General features: G+C 37.9%; 3 protein-coding genes across 5 annotated transcripts; 2 read left to right on the plus strand and 1 right to left on the minus strand.

The window, feature by feature from the left end:
• Positions 59 to 1,074, plus strand: LOC18775180 (mitochondrial import inner membrane translocase subunit Tim9). Its single transcript, XM_007207455.2, has 2 exons — positions 59 to 209; positions 559 to 1,074. Exons 1-2 carry the CDS (start codon positions 112 to 114, stop codon positions 743 to 745), a joined length of 285 nt encoding a protein of 94 aa, XP_007207517.1. The 5' UTR covers positions 59 to 111; the 3' UTR covers positions 746 to 1,074.
• On the plus strand, positions 2,351 to 7,549 carry LOC18774406 (transcription factor MYB3R-3). The gene is made up of 9 exons (XM_020567497.1): positions 2,351 to 2,520; positions 2,947 to 3,098; positions 3,394 to 3,445; positions 3,765 to 3,822; positions 4,256 to 4,350; positions 4,434 to 4,537; positions 4,845 to 4,973; positions 5,130 to 6,289; positions 7,100 to 7,549. The coding sequence occupies exons 1-8, from the start codon at positions 2,479 to 2,481 to the stop codon at positions 6,277 to 6,279; spliced, it is 1,782 nt and encodes a 593-aa protein (XP_020423086.1). The 5' UTR covers positions 2,351 to 2,478; the 3' UTR covers positions 6,280 to 6,289; positions 7,100 to 7,549.
• Positions 8,843 to 19,791, minus strand: LOC18775321 (E3 ubiquitin-protein ligase PRT6). 3 transcript variants are annotated; one of them, XM_007204884.2, is made up of 15 exons: positions 19,115 to 19,786; positions 17,633 to 18,745; positions 16,046 to 17,265; positions 13,929 to 15,902; positions 13,427 to 13,478; positions 12,698 to 13,328; positions 11,913 to 12,121; positions 11,277 to 11,818; positions 11,042 to 11,146; positions 10,848 to 10,914; positions 10,638 to 10,715; positions 10,146 to 10,214; positions 9,684 to 9,771; positions 9,482 to 9,608; positions 8,843 to 9,322 (listed from the first exon to the last, which is right to left on the minus strand). In XM_007204884.2, the coding sequence occupies exons 1-13, from the start codon at positions 19,172 to 19,174 to the stop codon at positions 9,697 to 9,699; spliced, it is 6,195 nt and encodes a 2,064-aa protein (XP_007204946.2). In that variant the 5' UTR covers positions 19,175 to 19,786; the 3' UTR covers positions 8,843 to 9,322; positions 9,482 to 9,608; positions 9,684 to 9,696. The 3 variants fall into 3 exon arrangements, with proteins under 3 accessions (XP_007204946.2, XP_020422950.1, XP_020422951.1); XM_020567361.1 differs by having other exon boundaries at positions 8,870 to 9,322; positions 9,482 to 9,587; positions 19,115 to 19,787; XM_020567362.1 differs by lacking the exons at positions 8,843 to 9,322; positions 9,482 to 9,608; positions 9,684 to 9,771; positions 10,146 to 10,214 and adding an exon at positions 10,228 to 10,347 and having other exon boundaries at positions 19,115 to 19,791.

Here is a 20,372-nt window from a genome sequence, read left to right on the forward strand (position 1 = left end):
AATTACCAAAAACTTGGAGGATCTGCCAGCAGGCGGCCTAAATGCGTTAAAGGGTTTAAGACAGAGGCTATAAACCCTAAAACCCCAAAATTGTTGGAATCAAAGACGAAGATGGACAAAGGCATGCTGGCAGCGGACTTGGAGGGTCTTCCTGAAGAAGATAAGCATAGAATGGCCACCTTGATCGACCAGCTTCAGATTCGTGACAGGTTTGTGTGACTTTTTATGTATAAAATATTTGTAAATATATGTTTGTGCTTTGTGAAAATGGAGTGTCTTTGTCTATTTCTTGTTCTTGAAATAGTGAATTTATTAATTTATATCTAGTGAGACATTTTCTGATATGGTGCATGGTAGATTGAAATCTTAGAGAAATACCAATCATGAAGAACCCACAAGATGAATTTATTTATTTATTTTGCATAATTGTGTATTGAAAATATGGAATGAGGATGTAATTTCAGTGTAATAAGTACAGGTTTGTATACGCAGATGATGATTATCATGAGTTATAATTATGAAGTCTCTGGTTTCTGTTATGTTTGTCCAAAATTGCAGCCTGAGGATGTATAATTCATTGGTGGAGAGATGCTTTACTGACTGTGTAGACACCTTTCAGCGCAAAGCCCTGACCAAGCAAGAGGATTCTTGTGTTCGTAGGTGCGCCGAAAAGTTCCTTAAGCATTCGATGCGCGTTGGCATGAGATTTGCAGAGCTTAACCAAGGAGCAGCAACTCAAGATTAAGCTAAGCTCCGTATGAATCATCTTTGGCATGGAAATCTTATAAACCTTTTGAATTGGTTTATGACAGGTGCAATTGGTTTACCCTTGGTTTTAGAATTATGCTTCTTACATTGATTGGATTTGTACCCTTATAAAGAAGAAACTTCTTGTCAGGTTTTACAGTTTAGCTGGATATGAATCAGTTGCTAACTTATTACATATAAATTTTGTTCCATTTCCATATGTTCTTGGAAAGGCATGAACAAAAACTTTTGCCCCTTTTCCATATCAGATTGTGTGACTTTACAATAAGAGAAGCTGGGTAACTAGGTTTGTGTTATCAGCTTGATTAGCTTGCTAGCTTTCTCTTTTGTTTCCCTTAAATTATACTTTATTTGGGACAGTGATCTTGACAGTGAACCAACCAAGTGCTGCTTATTGTTCACATTAGTTTAGAGTACAATTGGTTGGTAAAAAAGATTTGACTTCTGAGCTTTGGCACGAAGGCCAAAGATGACAGAGGCCAACATATGATTGAGAATTGTCTTGAGGTGCAGAGCTTGAATTGAATATGCTGTGATATATGGTCAATTCTGTGCTTGCATACTTTTACTTAGTTTTTCAACCATGTAAGATTGTTCCAAATCAGATTTTTCATCCATTTTTATTAATGGAACACGTTACATAAGGCATCAATTACTGTCCAAATTATATCTTTCATTCAATGTGGTTCATGAGATTTAAACTTATGATATTTTTTCAACAAAATTAAAAATGAGTGTCTCAAATGATGGTTGGCAATCTTGTCGTCGGTTTAGTTCCTATTATTTGATTATATTCTCTCTCTTTTTTCAAGTATTATTTGATTATATTCACCAAACTCAAAAGAGCAGCAAAACTAACGGGCCCAAGAAAACAAAACTAAAACGAACAAAAATTGCTCGACCAATTTGCAATCAAACCCCTAAAACAATTCATAAGCTTAAATGAGCACTACTACCGTCACTTGAAGCAACACTACCATCAAAGATGGTCTCAAGCAGGTTGCAGCAAACTCCGTCAAATGTGTAGAACTAGTTATGGGAATCAAACTACAATTTAGACAAAAAATACTATACAGTTCGGATTTGATTGTCGATGAAGTATGAAAAAGAAAAAGAAAATGGTCAAGTTCAGGGTTTTCCCGCCAACCAACGGTCCAGATCAATGAGAATAGAAACAATCATAGCACAGAAAGACAAAGACCATCAGGCACCGTACACTAAGCCATGATCTGACGTTCCAGCGAACATTAATACCCTATTTATTATAGTTAAACGTTTCTTTCCAAACAAAACCCACTTAAACCACGAGCTATTTATGTCCAATCCTACGGTCCGAAAATGCCCGCGAAGCAAGCCGCCCATCCAACGGCTCCAAACTCGTTCGATATTTAACAAAGAGCCTAGAGTGCCGTTTGAGGTTCAAACTTTTGGTTTTGGTCCCCTAACGTTCTGGATGAACCGTCAACCGCCGTTAAGTGATAGGGTTTTCTAAAGCTCACAAAAACTCAAAGCCCTTTCGATAACGGTAATTAACGGAGACGTCGGTGCATATATATTCGTTATAAATTTATAATAGTTTTTATTATTATTTCCTTTTAACCTCTGTTTCTTTCTCTCTCTCTTCGTTTCAACGGGCGAGGATTTTTCGAAACCAAAAAGCTCCCTTTCATGTTTCAGAGAAGAGGCTTCTGAAATCTGTTCGCCTAATCGATGAGCTCGAATTCGATTCCCGCCACTTCTTCACAAGCATGGGTACTCTTACTTTCAGAAAATGGTTTTTGTTTCTTGAAAGAAAAAACTTTTCTTCTTCCTATTTTGTTGATTTGCTTTCATGTTTTTTCACTGGTCTCGATCAAGTTTCCACGTTTTCTTGGACTTCAAGTTGCTCCGATTTGTGCTGGATTTATTTGGGTTTTGGATTTAAGTCTTGTAATTCTCTTTAATTTGCGTTTTTGTAACAGTTTTTTGATCTGGAAACTCTTTTTAAGATCTGGGTCTTGCTTGTCTGGGTTATGGCGGTGGGATTTTTAAGATTTTGGAGTAAATTTAGGGTCTGTTTTAGGGTTTTTAGTGTTTATGATTCGTTTGAGGGGTTATTTTTGAAGGGTTTTGTTTTATGTTTGTGTGTTATGTATCTAATTATTGATTAGGATTTTGAATTTTGGAGATTATTTATAGGAAGAGATGGAGGAGGTAAAATTAGAAGAGTGTTGCCTTGAGAATAAGCAATCAACGGCTGCTTCCAGCTCGTCTGTGTCCGAAGGCAGTGGCAGTGCTATTCTCAAGTCCCCAGGGGTTTGCAGCCCAGCATCAACTTCTCCGACTCACCGGTACTCTCCCTTAATTCCTAACAGCTGTAATTTAGTTACAACTATAGTGATGTTCTCTGTTTAAAAATCATTCTCTTCATAACCGGGATTAAATTATGAATGTGATGTTTATTTTAGGTTTCACGCATTTGCTTTTAGACCTTTTAATTTATGATTCTCAATGAGTGTTTGGATCCTCATCTACTGGAAAATGGATATGCTGATCGATTTTTGTTGTGATCATTTTTCATTGTTTATAATTATCATCAACAGTGTTGTGGTTAGTGAACTGAAATATGTGAATTTGATCTTTCAGGAGGACTAGTGGTCCTATTAGGCGAGCCAAAGGCGGTTGGACTCCACAGGAGGTCAGCATTTCATTCTGTACTTGTGTTCACTTCTTTGTAATATCAGCTAGAAGCATGAACATTTTTGTGTTTGTTACTAGCACATTGAAGGGAGAGGTTCATCATTGTCAATCATCAAATCATCTAATTTGGAAAGGCCTGAAACTGTCATTTCTTTTAGACTTTCTGGTTTTATTACTTCTGTTTTCAATAATGTACACCGTCTCTATCTCACCCATTTTCACATGTTGCTGCTTAGATACATGCTCTTATGTTTTCTAAGCCATAACTCTTTTTGGTGCGTGATTTTAATTTGCAATAACATGTTGATTGGTCACAGGATGAGACATTAAGGAATGCGGTTGCAGCTTTTAAGGGGAAGAGTTGGAAGAAAATAGGTTTGTCTCTGTCCTGATTTATGTTGTGTAGTTGCAAAATTTCAGTTGTTATGGTGCTTTTAGGTAGCAGTGAGTCTGCTCAGGCAATGTGCTCCCGTAACTTAATGAGGTCTTTTAAATGGTAGAGATTTTAATAAACTTAAAGAAATCTTATTTTGGCTGAACAATAAGAATATATTCAGAGCTCTAAAAATTCAAAGCAAACCAATCATATGACATAGATGGACTCCCAGTAGACTGGGTAACTGTTCGTTCAATCCACTAATTTCTGTTCTACCTATGTTGTAAATTACCAAAAGGGGGTAGAACAGTATATAAATTACACACACGACTAGAAACCTAGTCTTGGCTGTATTACCGAGTATTTTATTTGTTGTCATATTATGCTTAAATTCAGGCAACTAATCTAATATTTGGAACAATGTGTATGCAGCTGAATTTTTTCCTGATAGATCGGAAGTGCAATGTCTGCATCGGTGGCAGAAGGTTCTTAATCCAGATCTTGTTAAAGGACCGTGGACTCAAGAGGTTGGAACCTGATACCATCCTTACTTTTTGTGATCCTTTCTTGTAGTTTACGTTGAACTTTCTTTAACTTGTTTGTTTTGTAGGAGGATGATAAAATCATTGAATTGGTAGCAAAGTATGGACCTACAAAATGGTCGTTAATAGCTAAGTCTTTGCCCGGCCGTATAGGGAAACAATGCCGGGAGAGGTAACCTTAATAAGTTTAAGTCCTTATGTTGTTGTCAAATGCGACCCTGGAACTCTTGAGCACTATAATGCTGATCTGATCTGTTTCATGTTCCTCTTAAAATGATCTTTTTCTTTCTTTCTGGAATTAAGATTTATTCTTTTTATTACCTTTAGTTTTGTATGACTCTGATGCTTTATGCATCAATGTTATTCCTTCCATTGGCTTTTATCTTCCAATCGATTTCTTCATGAAAAGCAAATAAATGGTTTGGGCAGTGTATACACTTGTAAACACAATGGAACAAATTTTTTTTTTTAAAATACAGGTGGCACAATCATTTGAATCCAGACATAAAGAAGGATGCTTGGACGTTGGAGGAGGAATTAGCACTTATGAATGCCCATCGGATACATGGGAACAAATGGGCTGAAATAGCTAAGGTTTTACCTGGAAGGTATCTTTCTTTCTTGATTTTTTATTTATGAATGGCGTTGAGGTGCTAAATTAGGGCAACATTGAGGTACATGTATTTTGAAAATCAAGTTCTTTGGTATTATTGTGCGTATGTACTGTTTACTAAGTCAAATTTTGTATAACTTTGTGTTTGTAGGACTGATAATGCAATAAAGAATCATTGGAATAGTTCCTTGAAGAAAAAATTAGATTTCTATTTGGCTACTGGGAAACTTCCACCAGCTGCAAAGAATGGTTCCCAGAATGGTGCCAAAGAGACAAGTAAATCCACTGCAACTAAAAGATTACTTGTTTGTTCAACTAAAGGATCAGATTCAACTGCTCAGACATCATCTGGAAATGCAGATGTATGTAAGCTAGATGAAGATGGCAAGGATCAGTTCGAGTCCTCCGCCCCACATCAGGATTTGGGTGCTTCATCAAGTGTTCTTCCAAATGAGCCTGCTGATTCTGAAGGTGTAGAATGTCAGCTGAGATCATCCTTTAGAGATCTTAGTTGCTGCAACTCAGAGTCAGGGTCAAAGTTTGAGAATTTTGCAGTAAACAGCAAGCCCCAGATTGAGAGTATCATTAACAGCCAGGCAGAGTCTGAGAATTGTGGATTTAACAACCTAGTAGATGAAGACAGAGTTAAGAGAACACCTGTGCCAGTTGAAACTCCAGGCTACGGCTCTTTGTACTATGAACCACCGTTAGAAAGTTGTGGTCCATTTGATTCAGGTTTTTCAAGCATGCGTTGCTTTCAACATGATTACGCTTCTAGTCCAAATGTATCACCTATAAGTTTCTACACTCCGCCTTGTGTGAAGGGCAGTGGTTTATGCAATCGAAGTCCTGAATCAATTTTGAAAATGGCTGCCAAGACCTTCCCCAATACTCCTTCCATCTTGCGAAAGAGAAAGAATACTTCCCAAGGACATTTGCCTCCTAATAAAATTGGGTTGGTGGATTGTGAATCAGTCAGGGAAGTGCTTAATGTTTCTGATGAACAGGAAAGACACAAAAACAGTGCGGAAATGTCTGGGTCTCAAGAAGAAAGTTTGTGTGAGAGTCCAACCAGTCAAGGTATCAGCACCATTGGGCCTAATGGTAAGGCTTTTAATGCATCTCCTCCATACCGGTTAAGAGCCAGGAGGACTGCTGTTTTCAAGTCTGTGGAGAAACAACTTGAGTTTACATGTGACAAAGAGTATGATGGTAATTCTAAATCTGTGGAGTTGTCTGCAAATGGAGGCTCTGGTGTTATCAAAGATTGTTCTCATGCAACAAAGATGGAAGTGACCTAGGGCATGCACTGTAAGTTACAGTTTTGCTTATCATTGTTCTTGAAATCTTTTTTTGGAACTGATATAGGTTCATGCTTGGTAAAGCTGTCTTTTATATTTTACTTGAGGATGGAAACTGGATCTGATCATGTCTCTGCATGGAGGATCTATGTATGACATATAATTGCTTGGTCAAGTGGTGAATTATTTATGATTATAGCTTATCCAGTTGTTGAATTTTGTCCTACCATTAGATTTTTAATAACACACCTGACATGATACTTAAATGCAAAGATGACAAGCTTGCTGAGGATAGTGCATAGATGTTTTAGTTTTCTGATAAAGGAATCAAAGTTGTCATTCTTTGCATTATGGATATTAAGAGTTGGATCTATTTCCTTCCTCATTCTTTTCATTTTGTAGCCTTTGTTGCCAAAGTTAGAAAAGAGCCAAACAATCTTGCCGCCTTTGTTAGAGTAAAGTTACCATTAGAAAAGATTTGTGAAGATCCTAAGTCTCTTCAATATTGGTGGTACAGAATCCAAAGTGATAGATAAGTGGAAATGTGAAACTTTCTTTTGTTTATATGAACTGATGAAGTAAACTATCTCCTAGATAGTGGTGAAGGAATTTGTGTACTTGAAGTTGTTTTTATTTTCCTGGTTAGTGATGAAAGAAATAGTGTTTGCATATTTTCTCACTGTATCTGCTCTAAATATTCACTTTCTTTAAGCCCTTTTCTTTCGGCCTGCTATTGGGTTCATCATTGAAATAGCGATGGAATGAAGCAATAGGCAATTTCAAATAAGTTTCTGATTTGGTTTCCTCTGTTATTATTCAGGTACAAAGGAGGGTGATTCTATTGAAGTTGGCTGACACTTTTGAATTGGTGATATTTCCAAGTCTACAGAGCTCTTTTGAAAAGCAATTTATCGATTTATCAGACCACTCTCTGGTCTCGCATCTTGGATGCCATACAATTCATTAACTTGCAAATACACCACCTGATCGTTACATTGGAGGGGTTTTTCAGCACAGCAACTTGACAAAATACAGTGGCAGTGGGCTTCTGTTTTGTGTAGAATAAAAATGATAGGCCCCAATACTTGTGAAAATATATTGCTTGTACAGAAAACCCATCAGCAAAGGAGCAATGATGCTTTATGCTTGAAAATTCCCTTAATGAAAGCGTAGCTCCAGTCATCTGTTTGGTTCTTTACCAATTTTAACTTTACTACCTTCACACACACGTATTCTTTAGAAATCTTAGTATTGTTCTTTATGGCGCCAACTCTTTTTGTCTCCCATTTTCCTTGGGCAGTGGATGTGGGAATTTTCATTATCTTGATAAGTTTGTTTTGTACATAGAAGGAAAGCCAAATTGTTAATAACCAATTTTTTATTTTATTTTTATACAAGCAATATTTTACTTTAATCTAATCTAAATTATGAGGAGAGAGATTCAAACTCGGTTGCATAGTGGGGAGCACATTCGTTCTAGCCAACTTGACTAAGCTTATGTCTGCTGTCAATGAACATTTAATCCAGTGCACTGAGTCTCCCCCCTATTGAAGGATCTCTCATGTACGATTATGTTAGATTTAGAAAAACAAAACTAAAAAAGAAGGAAACTGGGTTGCAAAATTAGCTTAATAGGATGTACAACGAAATTCAAAGGCTTATTTATTGATATGGCCCTTGTGCTTTCAAAATAGTCTCAGATTACCATATGTTCTTTGAAATGTCTCAATATATCACCTATACTTTCAATAAGTGTCTCACGTTAGCTATTCCGTCAGATTTGAGAGAAGTTCCTTTAGCTGATGTGGGGATTTCAGATTTGGGAGAAAATGGGGAATTTGATTTGGGGATTTCAGATTTGGGAGATGAAGGATGGTTTGATTTGGGGATCTCTCAAATCTGAAATCCCTAAATCAAATTCCTAATTTTCTCCCAAATCCCTAATTTTCTTCCAAATATGAACCTCCAGATTCCCAAATCTAAAATTCCCTCAAACTAATATTCTTCCCCCAAATTCCCCATTTTCTCAACCTGACTAACCCTTCCTCTCCCTTGTTAAGAGATTGAAAAGAAGTGGGGGGCATATCAGCTAACAGAACTTCTCTTAAATCTGACGGAATAGCTAACATGAGACACTTATTGAAAGTATAGGTGGTATATTAAGACGTTTCAAAGAACATATGGTAATCTGAGACTGTTTTGAAAGCACAAGAGACATATCCATAAATAAGCCAATTTCAAAAGAAGCAACTTTCAGAAAACTGTGATGAAAACCCCAAAATCGAAGCCAAATCGCGCAACAGTTATCAGGCTAGAAGACGCACAGTATATGATTGTGCCAAAGAAAGTATGCAATGAAAGGTGCAAAGATTTCTTCAATTTTCCTTTTTTTAATACTATTTATATTACTAGATAGGTGTCAGATGCTTATATTGGTAGACTGAATTTGTCCGTCATCAGAACGACAATATTTGTCCAGCAAAGAAAAAAAAACTTTGAACATGAACATCGGAGAAAAGTTGACCAGCAGTTTTAGGCCTTTTAAGGGACATTTGCAATGCAATTACTAGCCTAAACTTGAAGGCAATTCTTTTTATTTTCAAACTATTAGCTTTGGCAACTATATCAAAGGATTTATCACCAAGCCCAACTGAAACATTTTGAAATCTCTCGTAACAGCTCCAGAAGTCACTCCCCCTCCTTCCCCTCCCCCCCTCAGCTCTCTGATAATTAAAAAGAATGTAATAACAAAACAATAAATAACGCCACAAGGTGAGGGAGAGAGAGCAAGAGGGGTGGACTGAGTTCCTCTCCATGCAAATGCCACTCTACCCTTAACCAGTGGCTCGTGACTGATGTTATAAAATATCTATGTACAACCGTTTCGTGATGACTCCACAACCCTGTATGTTGCCAGGCTTCAGCCTTGAGCATCATATTGAACTGTACAACCATTAAAATAAAAAACAAATGGAACAACCTGCCGACAGATGGTCTTCCCTTGGAACCAAATTTTCAACATGCGGAGAGGAAATCCAAGCATCTGCCAACGTAGGTGGACAAGATATTTAGTAACAGTAGGAAAATAATCTTTAACAAGCAAACTATAGAAGTAAGGCCACAGGCAAAGAGTAAAATGTAGTCGGAAATTTTATAGCGTTCCATATTGTTCAGAACTTTAGTTTAAAACATAGCCACTAACCTCAATGTGCGGTAAACTGGACCATTAATGCAAGGTGCAGATTTATTGTCAGAACTGGATATCCTCTGTTACTATCAAGAATCCTTTGTCATCCCCTGACATAAATCTGTGTCACGATATATACCGCCTGAGATGCCAAACTAGAATATTCAGCAACTTGAATAAAATGAACACACACCATGACTTTCATGATTGCCTTTACCTTCAAATCTAAACTAAACCATGAAGAAAGAACCAATAGTAGTTTGCCCAAGAACCTTGGAACTTTGATCAAGACCATGAGAAGCAACCTGCCACGCAAAACATAAACTATTTACCATAAAACTAAACGCTACCAAGAATATTTTTCAATTGGAACGTATAAATTAAGTATGCTTCTTTATGAAAACACAGAACAGAACTGCTCAGTTTCAACATAACACCGTTGTCAGGTTTGCCACGACAATGTCATTGATGGTGGGGGTGGGGCAAAGGGCTACAGGTGGAAGGGAGGGGCGTGAGAGGGAGGGCCAAAGTTTTTATTCAACTTTTAAATGAGTGATATGTAAGTTATTTGGAAGAAGAATTTACCTATAAATTACCATAAGCAACTGTTAAGTGGCAACGAATTTCAACATTTAGGTAAAATATGATGCAAACTTAAAATGTAGCAAAAGATTCTCACCAAATAAGTTAAAGCTGCATAGCGTTCGTCATTCAAGTACAGCGGCTTTCCTCTTTGCATTTCAACATCCTGAATTTTTTTTTACAATAATACAGAAACATATAGACCCCTATAAATCAATGAATGCAAATAGGAACAAAAACAAGAACAGAAGCATCCACAGTTACTTCTTCCAACTTCTTCATTTTTTTCGTAGGCATTTCTGCATTTTATTCAGAGAAAGAAAAACATAATAACCGTGTGCAATAAAGAAAGGGGGAAATGTCTAAACATCCAGCAAGGAGCTCAATTAACAAAGGAATTATGTCCTCTTAAATGCGTAATCAATTTAGCCTTCTTTTGCTTCATTCTATCCTGTGAAACTCTAAAGTTCTGGCCATAAATTACACCATCCATATTATTTTGTCATTGCAAATTGTTTACGAGGGAAGATGTTAAAAGAAACAGAAGAACAGAATTTCTGTGTGATTTACTATAGTAGAAACTAGTTACCTCTTCCCCAAAAGCATCCAAGTACGGTGATGGCCAGGGAGCTTGCCGCGCACATCTTTGTAGCAGAATTGTTGTCCTCTAATAGCAAAGAAAATTAACCAGCTCCATAAACAAGAAAAGAGGTAAAAATATAACTTACAAGATTTAAGAGACAGCTGCGAAACATAACTTAAAAAAATTTAAAAAAAAAACACGAACTGCAATGCATACCCTGATCAACAGAAATACCCCAGTACCAGAACCACAGGCCAATGCATGAGTTTGGCATCCACTTTCCCTAAAGATACAATGTCAAATTTAGCAATAATGGGCAGAGCAACGCCCCAACGGGGCATAAACATGTATGCACCTAGAGGGATACTTTTCTTAAAAATAATGACAAATATTGGTGAAAATATACATACCGGCAGCATGACTTCCAGCTTGGAGAGCATAATCTCCCACAAAGCAGGCACAATGCGGGGTCCTCAAGGATGGATTTGCAATCAGGACAACGCTGTTTAATATACCTAAAAAAACAAATCTTTCTGAATGAGTTTAAATTCTCAAAAGTTTGTTTGTTTGTTTGTTTGTTTTTTTTTTTAATAATTTAAAAAGAACAAGTACTCCAGCATCAAAACGAGAAGCAATTTAACCAACCTCTGCAAAAGGTCCTGGTAAACTCGGGGCACACGCATCAACTGGAAGGGAACTGCAGGATTACAGTGTATGCTTCCTCTAAATCTTTGGACTTCAAACTCCTTGCAAAAATGACGGAACCATTTCTGAACCATTGAACGCACCACTTTATCCTTAAGAATAACATCAAGTGTAGGAATCTTGAACATTCTTTCTATCTCCTGAACTTCATTGAGCTCTACCAGCGCCACATAAGTGGTATCCATCATGTCACCAATGTCATGAGATCTATCCAACACATTATACCTTTCGAAGAATGGTGCTTGGGCATTATAGTTTAGTAAATTCAACAGCAATGCACACCTCCGCAAATAAGGGAAACTCAAGCTACGAACTATGTTCTTAATATTACTGTTACAAGAAGAGCCAACATAGTTTGAAACAAAATATTGCTGCGGGCATCCAGATTCTCCCATGAGTTTAGAGACGTCGGTAACCAGACAATCATCAACACCTAATTTACTCATATCGCATTGATTTTTCCCAAGATATGCAATTATACCCTGCATTCACCATATTGGATTAGGCCACTAGATGATTATAATGGAACCCAAGCATCAACCAAATAATAAAAGGAGATAATTACAGATAACGTACCTGAACTACAGAGACAACATAGAATAAGTGCACCAGGGATAACAAGGAATCTTCACATGATAAAAACCGGTTTGGCAGACAAAAAAGAACCCACATCAATGATGAAAAAGGATCACGAGCAAGGACAGGATCAGATGCTCTATTCCAGAACTGAATATCAGGATATGATACGGCCATATCAACATGTTCCAAGATACGCAACATGGCCCCTGTAAAACATAGCATGGATTAGGATTTAATGACTTGTAAGAGTGGAATAAATCAGGAATCAAGATGACTTGTGATATACAAATGCCTGAACTTATATTGTTTTTGGCAAGCATAACACGTAAAATTTTGCGCACATGAAACTGTAACAAGTATTAGTCCCTTCGGTAGCTTTGAATATGATCCAAGATATCAATCAGCCGCAACATTATAATAAGAAAGGATGGTGCTACTTATCCCAAATTTTCACAACTTCTTTCCAACCTATGTAGCACTTGATATATACACGGCATCATTGCATTAATAAAACAACAATGTTGTAGAACCCAATGTGAGAATGCCATGTAAGTTGGATAGAAAGAGTTTGGTTCCATAGCATTACCGATCATCTCAAACTATTATGTTTTAAATTCATGTTTCAATAAATAAATAAAAAAGGAAGTAGACGATAACTCATTAAATTTAATTCTAACTGCATGCGATTAGTGAATCAGAAAGCAAGAAAAGAAAAAAAACTCCACAGAAAGCCACAAGAAACACATGAAATAAATGGCACTTACTGGTAGCAATAACATTACCTTGTCCACATGTTTCGCTACCATGGTCTATGGAAACTCCAAAGCAAATAGATTCTGCAAAGCTCTGAATTCCTATAAATCTCTGAAGCACATGAAGAGAATTCTTACTTTTGCTTTGGACTACTTTCAGCAACAAAGACAATACAAATCTACTCGAGGATTCAAGTTCCTTATACAATGCATTAAGGTCATAGCTTGGTGTTGCATATTTCCCGCCAGAACGTGCAGCAATTTCAATTGATAATAGGGAGTACTTAATTGTGTCCCACATGAGCATTGGGTGGCTGACCCTGGCAGACCCTGATAACTTATCCTGTTTAGTCGGAAAATACATCTTACAGAGCAAACGAGAAATTTCAAGGTTTGAGGTCATTCTTCCACATCTCTGCAGGGGAAAACCTTTAAGATTTCCAACCTTCCCAGATGCCTTTGCTGCAGATTGCACAAGAGCCAAGCCTTGCTGAAGCTGAAGAGAATTAATTTCTCCACCTGATTTGACCAATGGACCAGTAGCATGTGATGAACTAACACCTGAATGCAGAGACTCCTTCGAGACCTTCTCGAACAACCCTGGCAACGCAGGCAACACAGAATTTGCAAGTCGACGGCATACAGGGCAGAGAAACTCCCCCTAAGGAGAAAAAGAACAAACATGCAAAAGATCAGTAACAGAACCCTCCTCCCTTCACAAGCAAGAATGAAAAATGGAAAAATATGTAGGCCTTGTACCTTATCTGGATCTACAATATGTCCTCCTTCAAAAACAATTCTTCTGAGATACCTGCATGAAAAGATAAGAAGATGGGGGAAGTTAAGCCCTTTTCACTAGCACGTCAACATTCTTCCAGAGCGACATATATGATATATGCATATCTGACTTTTTTTCTCTTTGGTTGTTGCATCATAAGTACATAACCATTTAAGCACGAAATTTAATTTTTACTAGCAACAATTTGATCTGGCAAACTATAACATAGCCCTTTTGCTAGAACTTGTCAAATAAAGAAATTAAAAATAATAAAAAATAAACTGAATCATCAGAAAATATCTTAATACAGTTGTAATGGAAGTCCAACTGAATCAGCCTTTTGTCTCCAATTCATTTACATCTAATTGTGATTGTCTCTTAACAAAATATCTTAATACAGTTGTTTCATTAGATAAAAGAGTGATAAAGTAACTCTAAATTACAAAGTAAGGATTGAAAACTTCTGCTCTTGATAGGACTTACCTTTCCTTCAGTGAAGATAAATAGCGATCAAGGCATCCCTGATGCACAGCATGCCCACAGGAAGAAAGATAAATTCCATCACAATCTATTGGGCCAAATCCATCATATGCTGAAAGCCGAGAAGAATCTATTGGCACCTTTTCATTGGGACTTTCAGAGGATGAAGGATTTTCTGTTGTCTCTCTAGAAAGAGCAGCTGTATATTTCCCAAGCAACATAAATTCAGCATGCTCAGTTTTTTCTTGATCCCCTTCAGGAGTTGAAAATCCCTTATCCTCTGTAAGCTTAGAATGCAGCATCTTATCATGCAATTCTTTTTGGATGGAGAGGTACATGGCGTCTTCCATTGTCTCAAATGTACATAAAGTCTTTTCACTTTCATCATTTAATTCACGTGGCACTTGGATATTCTTTAATTCATGGAACCGGCCCTTGAAAAAATCTAGAAGAGCCTCAACATCCCTAGGTTGCCCATGACAGGCAAATTTGGTGATTGCATCCTGAACCAACTGTTTTAAAGGGTAAGATGGTACCACCCCCGAACCACCTGACGAAGAGCTTGTTTCAGATTGATCAGTCACCTCACCTTTGATAATAGACATGTGCTCCTTGTTTATCCAGCGAGGTTGTTCCCATGAAAGGGGACCTCTGTCCATGAAATTCAAAAGCCTAGATTTCTGAAGAAGAACTAAGTAGGATATGGGATTTCTGGAATTGGGATCATGACAAAGTGAGCAAACAACTTCTGCAGACTCTTCTGAATCATCTTCAACGTCAGGATTACAAACCTCTTGCTCACATTTTGAGGCATCATCCACAGTGGAATTAACGCTAGCCATAAATTTCAATTGCTCGGCTCTCATTTTTTCCAAAATGGCAGCCTGTCTCTCTCTGGCTTTTGCCTTGCGCTTCTCAGAGTCAGAAATTGAACCCGAGGTATATGTGTCACCATTTGGAGAAGATTGTAATACATGACCAATTACTTCAGGTGCAAGTAGTTGCAGTTTGGTCATACATCCCGAATCAATCTCTGCAAACTTCTTCAATAAGCTTCCAATTAAAGAAGAGAGGTCACTCCCAGCTTCCAAACAATTGTCTAAATTCTCTTTCTTATGCATCCTCATCAAGATCACAAGAAGTGACAACAAGCTTTGTTGGCCAGCGCCAAAATGTGGTCCTTCATAAATTTCTTCACCAGCAAAAGCGAGTATGGGAATTACATCTCCATCATAACAAGACTGATCACCAGATTCCTTATGTTGAAAACAAATGTCTAATGCTAATGAGAGTACGTGCAATGCAGTTAAAAGAACACCATCAGGAGCTCGCGAATCAATTGATTTATCAGAAAAAATGGCATAAAACAGCACTGCACGGATAATTTGAAGGACTGCTTTAGAAGTGGCTATTCTAGCAACCCCCTTGAAAGGAGGATAAATCTCAGTCCACCTCGGTAGCTGAGTGGTCAATGCAGAAACGCTACGGAAACGCAAGTATCTTTCTTCTGCAGCTTGCAGATCCCTTGAGTTCCAACGAGGGTAGAACAAATCCATTTCTTTCCAAAATGTCCATCGTAGTGAATACGTCCCCTGATTAAAGCCAGAGGGATTGGAATATGCCGCAACAGTATCCAAAATTTCAGGAAGCTGATCAAACTTAGACAGATCACGAGGAAGAGATTTAACCAATTGACTATGAGTGGCATCTGCAATGGCTAATTTATGAATTAACTCTCTTTTCAAACTTTCAGCTTTAGTTAGCCCACAAAATCTCCTTTCTTTGACTATTTGTATAATAAGAGTTAGCATCTCCTGCACTAAAACTGCTTCATATTCACTTGAGCGCTCAAGGTTCAAAGAAAGGTAGCTTGACAGACCAAAGCGTTTTACAATTCTATTAACATAAAGATCAGCTGGAGCCAAGGCAGCACAGCACTGAAGCAGAAACAGGTCAAGCTCCAAACCCTGTTCAGACCTGCAAATAAAAAATAAAAAATCATAATAAAGGGCCAATCATGAAGACAAAGAAAAAAAAAAGCGTGAATTAAGAAAACCAAACATGACAAGAGGTACTTTTTCCCCTACAATGCATGTGTCAGGTAAGAATAAATCACTTACCAGCGAACTGAACGATACCACTCACATGATAATAGGGCAGCATCCCCATTTTTCCGCCATATTCCAGCATGAACCTCAGCACAAAATACTTTGATCCGAAGGGGATGCTCCATAACAAAGGCAGAAAATCCATATGGGTGGCAGCCTCCTAGAAAATTTCCAAAGAAGTCAGTCAAAATAGCTGAAGATGAATTTGCAGAAGTAGCACTAGCCAAATCTGGCACTTCACCAAAACATCTTCTCAATGCTTTCTGTAAAAGCAAGGAAAGTAACCGATGTAAAGGAATGTGAACAGATATATCCTGCGAACTAATGTCATATGTTATGTCTGGCCAATCCGACGAACTCAGAACACGTAAAGCATCTAAGTCCATGGCACCATCTACTTCCATGGCACTATCATCCAATCCTGCAGGACTACATGCATTAACTGAATCAATTTCGTCGGGAACCATTAATTTGGTTTCCTGGCCTGCACCTTTACCATTCTGGAAGTCAACACTCATATTGCAATCACTATGTAAATGCGATGAACATTGCTTGCCATGATCTTCACTTGAACTGGCAAGTCTACCAAATATATTGCCTCTCCTGATCTTGGACAATGTTTTCTTCAGTGCTGAAAAATTACTACCTGAGAAATTGCTAGTACTTGGAGAAGATGCATCAAGAAAAGCCCTGGAGGTATTATCAACTCCCAGCCAATTCTCAATGGCCCTCAAGCACTCATAGGTTAGCCACATCACAGATGGTGGAATCAACAAATCAGAAAGAGCGTCTGATTTATCTTCTGAAACCTTCGATGCACATGCAAATGAACTACTCCTCCCCACTGCACTGCATACGGAACTTTCCGGGGACAACCGTCCTACTTTTGCATGTCTTAGGCTATCCCTGCCATCCATATCCTGCAAGCCTTCATCCATCTTGTCGCTAGCCACAGAAAATGCCCCATCCACCAATAGAGAATGAATGTTGGCAATTGAATGGCCTAGAACGAATGGCAGATGCATACTCTCATTTTCTTCTTCGATGCGGATGCCTGTTTCCCTTTTTTGTGGATTCATCCCTTGCACAAAAGTCAACAGTCTCATCCAAGATCTTGAAATATCTTGCTTGTCATGAGTTACATATTTGGGCACTACAGCATGGCTCATAACAAATCGAATATCTTCAATGACACGAACGGTGATCTCATACAAATTTAACCACTTGGTAACCTGTAAGGAGGAAATTACCCAAAATTTTACTACATGAACAAAAGTAAATGAAAATTAAAAAAAGGAGCCACAACAGAAATTTGAAGAAACAAAATAAAAGTATCAGATTCCCAATCACAATGCACCATAAAAACCAAAATAGGAACAAAAGAACCAGAAAAAAAAGGAACTGAAATAACTCCAAAACCAGGGCATAAAAAAACTCTAGTTAGAATACACAAAAATATACAGCACGCCTTCAAATTGAAGCAAAGTAAGTACACAATCTAAGTGGCAAAGTCATCAGTTTTATCATGAAGTAACGTCAGGAAAAAGGAGGTCATATCATACCCTAGCACTTAAGGAAAGACAAAAATAAATGCATTACCTGTAAACGACCGTCATCACCAGCACAGGAAACGAAAATATCTTGCAAGCATCCCATCAGCATAGGCAGTAGGTTCATTTCTTTCACAAGACGGGGTGTTAAAGTTGGCACTGTGAATATTTGTACTGAGAATACAGAGAGCAGCGGATACTTTTTAAAAGAAATGTCACTGAATTCCATTCTGGCTTCACTTACAACAGCTGGGTAATAACACAAAAATACTTTGGCGAACTCATACTTGAAAATAGGTTCCCCCAGCAATTTCAGGAGCAACTCATGGAGCTTTTTCACAACAGCTTCAGTCAGAAACCTCTCTGCCCTCACAAGAATCCCCAATAAATCCCCTGATGATAAAATCATCTTAGATACAAAACTCAGCAAACTTTCACTGTATTTGCAGAAGTCTAGAAGCATCTCAACCACAACAAAAGTTAACTCATTTGCAACCTTCTTACGCTCTGTCACATGGTCGCTTGCTCTAGGGGTTTCCCGGTAGGTAGTTTCCGCAAGAAGTAGCTTATTTTTCCAAGAAACGAAGACACAATCAAGAACAGGCCCCACAATGTTTGCAAACTCCTCTGGAAGGGGTTGTATCTGTTCTGTACCTTTATGCTTTGAGCAAAAGCCTTCGCGCTTCCATGCTGTAACATCACCACAATCACAACAACCACCGCCAGTATAAATAACAGAATAATCATGATCCTTGTGATTCCCATTCTGAAAACACGGAACGCAAATTGCACACGTTGGGTCATGTTCACATGTTCGGCACCTGTATGCTATATCATTCTGCCCCCAAACAGCTCCACAAACACCACGCTGCCCAACACTCATTTTGGAGAGATTCTTCAGGGCTGAAGAAGGTTCACCCTCAAACATCAACCACTGTAACCACACCATGCTTTCACGGAATCGATTTTTCATGGTTACTGCTGCTGATTGTTTTTTAGACCCCGGTTTAGCTTCATTTAGAACTTCTTCTACTTCCTCATCAGCAGGTAATATAGCAGAAACTAGCTCTGGTATCCGTTGCTTGTTCTTTTTGACAAAAGCAACTAACCCACGTTGGAACTGATCAAGAAACTCCTCAGGCACTCCCAATAGAGCAAGCCTCTGGTATAAATTAAAAAAACAAATGTCAACCCACTTGTAACCCATATATCTTAACACTACAATAGGAATATGAAAGTCAAAAGTATATATGACTATACTTAAAAGGGTAATATTTTCCCAGCAAATGCATTCACTTACCCAAACAAGTAATACAATATAAATCAGCCCAAACAGTTTAAAAGAAAACGAGAGACAAAGGAAAGGGACAAACTTTCAACTACAAATGACCAATTACTTGTATCGCAAATGCCTCAACGATAGAAAATCAATTAGAGCTCCAGTTGCTCGATAATTCAACAAATTAACTACTGGAAAATAAAATCAAAATCAAAATTCGGATAATCAAAGAAGAAAAATCACAAGTCCTACCCGTATGATTCGATCACGAGGCCTGAGCGGTGTAATTTCAGGAGGCGAATCGACTTCCATGGTAGCGGAACCGCCAGAACGCCAGTACCGCACCAGCCAATCAACGCAACACAAACACCGCTTAAACCGAGAGCCTTCACTCCCCAGGATTACTTCACAATAAAATAATCTGGTGCATTTAAACCCTAACAACAATTCATCCTAATCCGTCGGTATCGTCCAATTTTTTGAAGCCCTAATTCACCAACTGAGCTTGAATTTATGTTCCAGTCTCCCTTCCAAATTGTTGTATGAGCGTAGCGGTTTATGAAGGTCTCGAAGAATCTAAAAGAGAAGGAGAGAGAAGAAATCCGAATATAATATAAGAGTAGGATTGGGTTATTTGTCAAAGATTGCGTGTAAAATTATGTTCTTCGCAGTTAATTTTTGTGTTTGTTGGCTTGAATTATTATTTTATTTTATTTTTTGTTTACATTTTTTTTAATTATCTGCTGCAGTTGCTCTGATCACAGACGCACAGTTTCATACCATTTGTGTTTGGATGGTTTCACACTTTTTACTTGTCTATATTGGTTAAGTGAGAGGGACTGCTATGCGTGCTATGGAATCGTGGATATCCCAACCCGACTTGAGAAAATAAGAGGTCAGCCCAATTTGAGAAAATAATTGCTACATACGTAAATTGAACAGGAGTCTTGGTTAGCGGGGCTTGTATAATGAGGGATTATGCTGAGGGGTAATGTAATAATAAAGGAGGTTCAATTCAACAGTTTAATAATAATTTTGCACTAGATCGATCGGTTATTAAGAATTCTCTTATAACTCCTGTTAGTGAGCCTAAATGCATTTTGGATTAGGACACGAATTTTATAAAAGTTCAAAATATGAGGGATTTGGTAACTGTAACCCAAACTCAAACATGGGTCACAACTAGATATGACTTAAAGCCTAGTATAGTGGTGTTTTAGGCCCGTCCACTGAACGAGGCCTATGAACTATAGAATTATACTGGAAAGGAGAGAGATAGAGTGAGAAAAGGGTCGGTGGTGTGATTTAGGGCGGATGGGAGTTGGGTAGAGGTGGACTTTCCATACCCTGCCCACGCCCAATTGTTGTTACCCATACTTGATCCTAATTGAGTAAGAGCAAAGGTCTAAAATATCGATGGTTTTAGAAATATCGGTGGTCCAAAAATATGAAAATATTAGGAAATTATCGATATCGATAAAAATTGAATAAAAACCACGAAAATTGTAAG

Source organism: Prunus persica, chromosome G6, assembly GCF_000346465.2.
Source record: "Prunus persica cultivar Lovell chromosome G6, Prunus_persica_NCBIv2, whole genome shotgun sequence".
Taxonomy (NCBI): Eukaryota; Viridiplantae; Streptophyta; class Magnoliopsida; order Rosales; family Rosaceae; genus Prunus; species Prunus persica.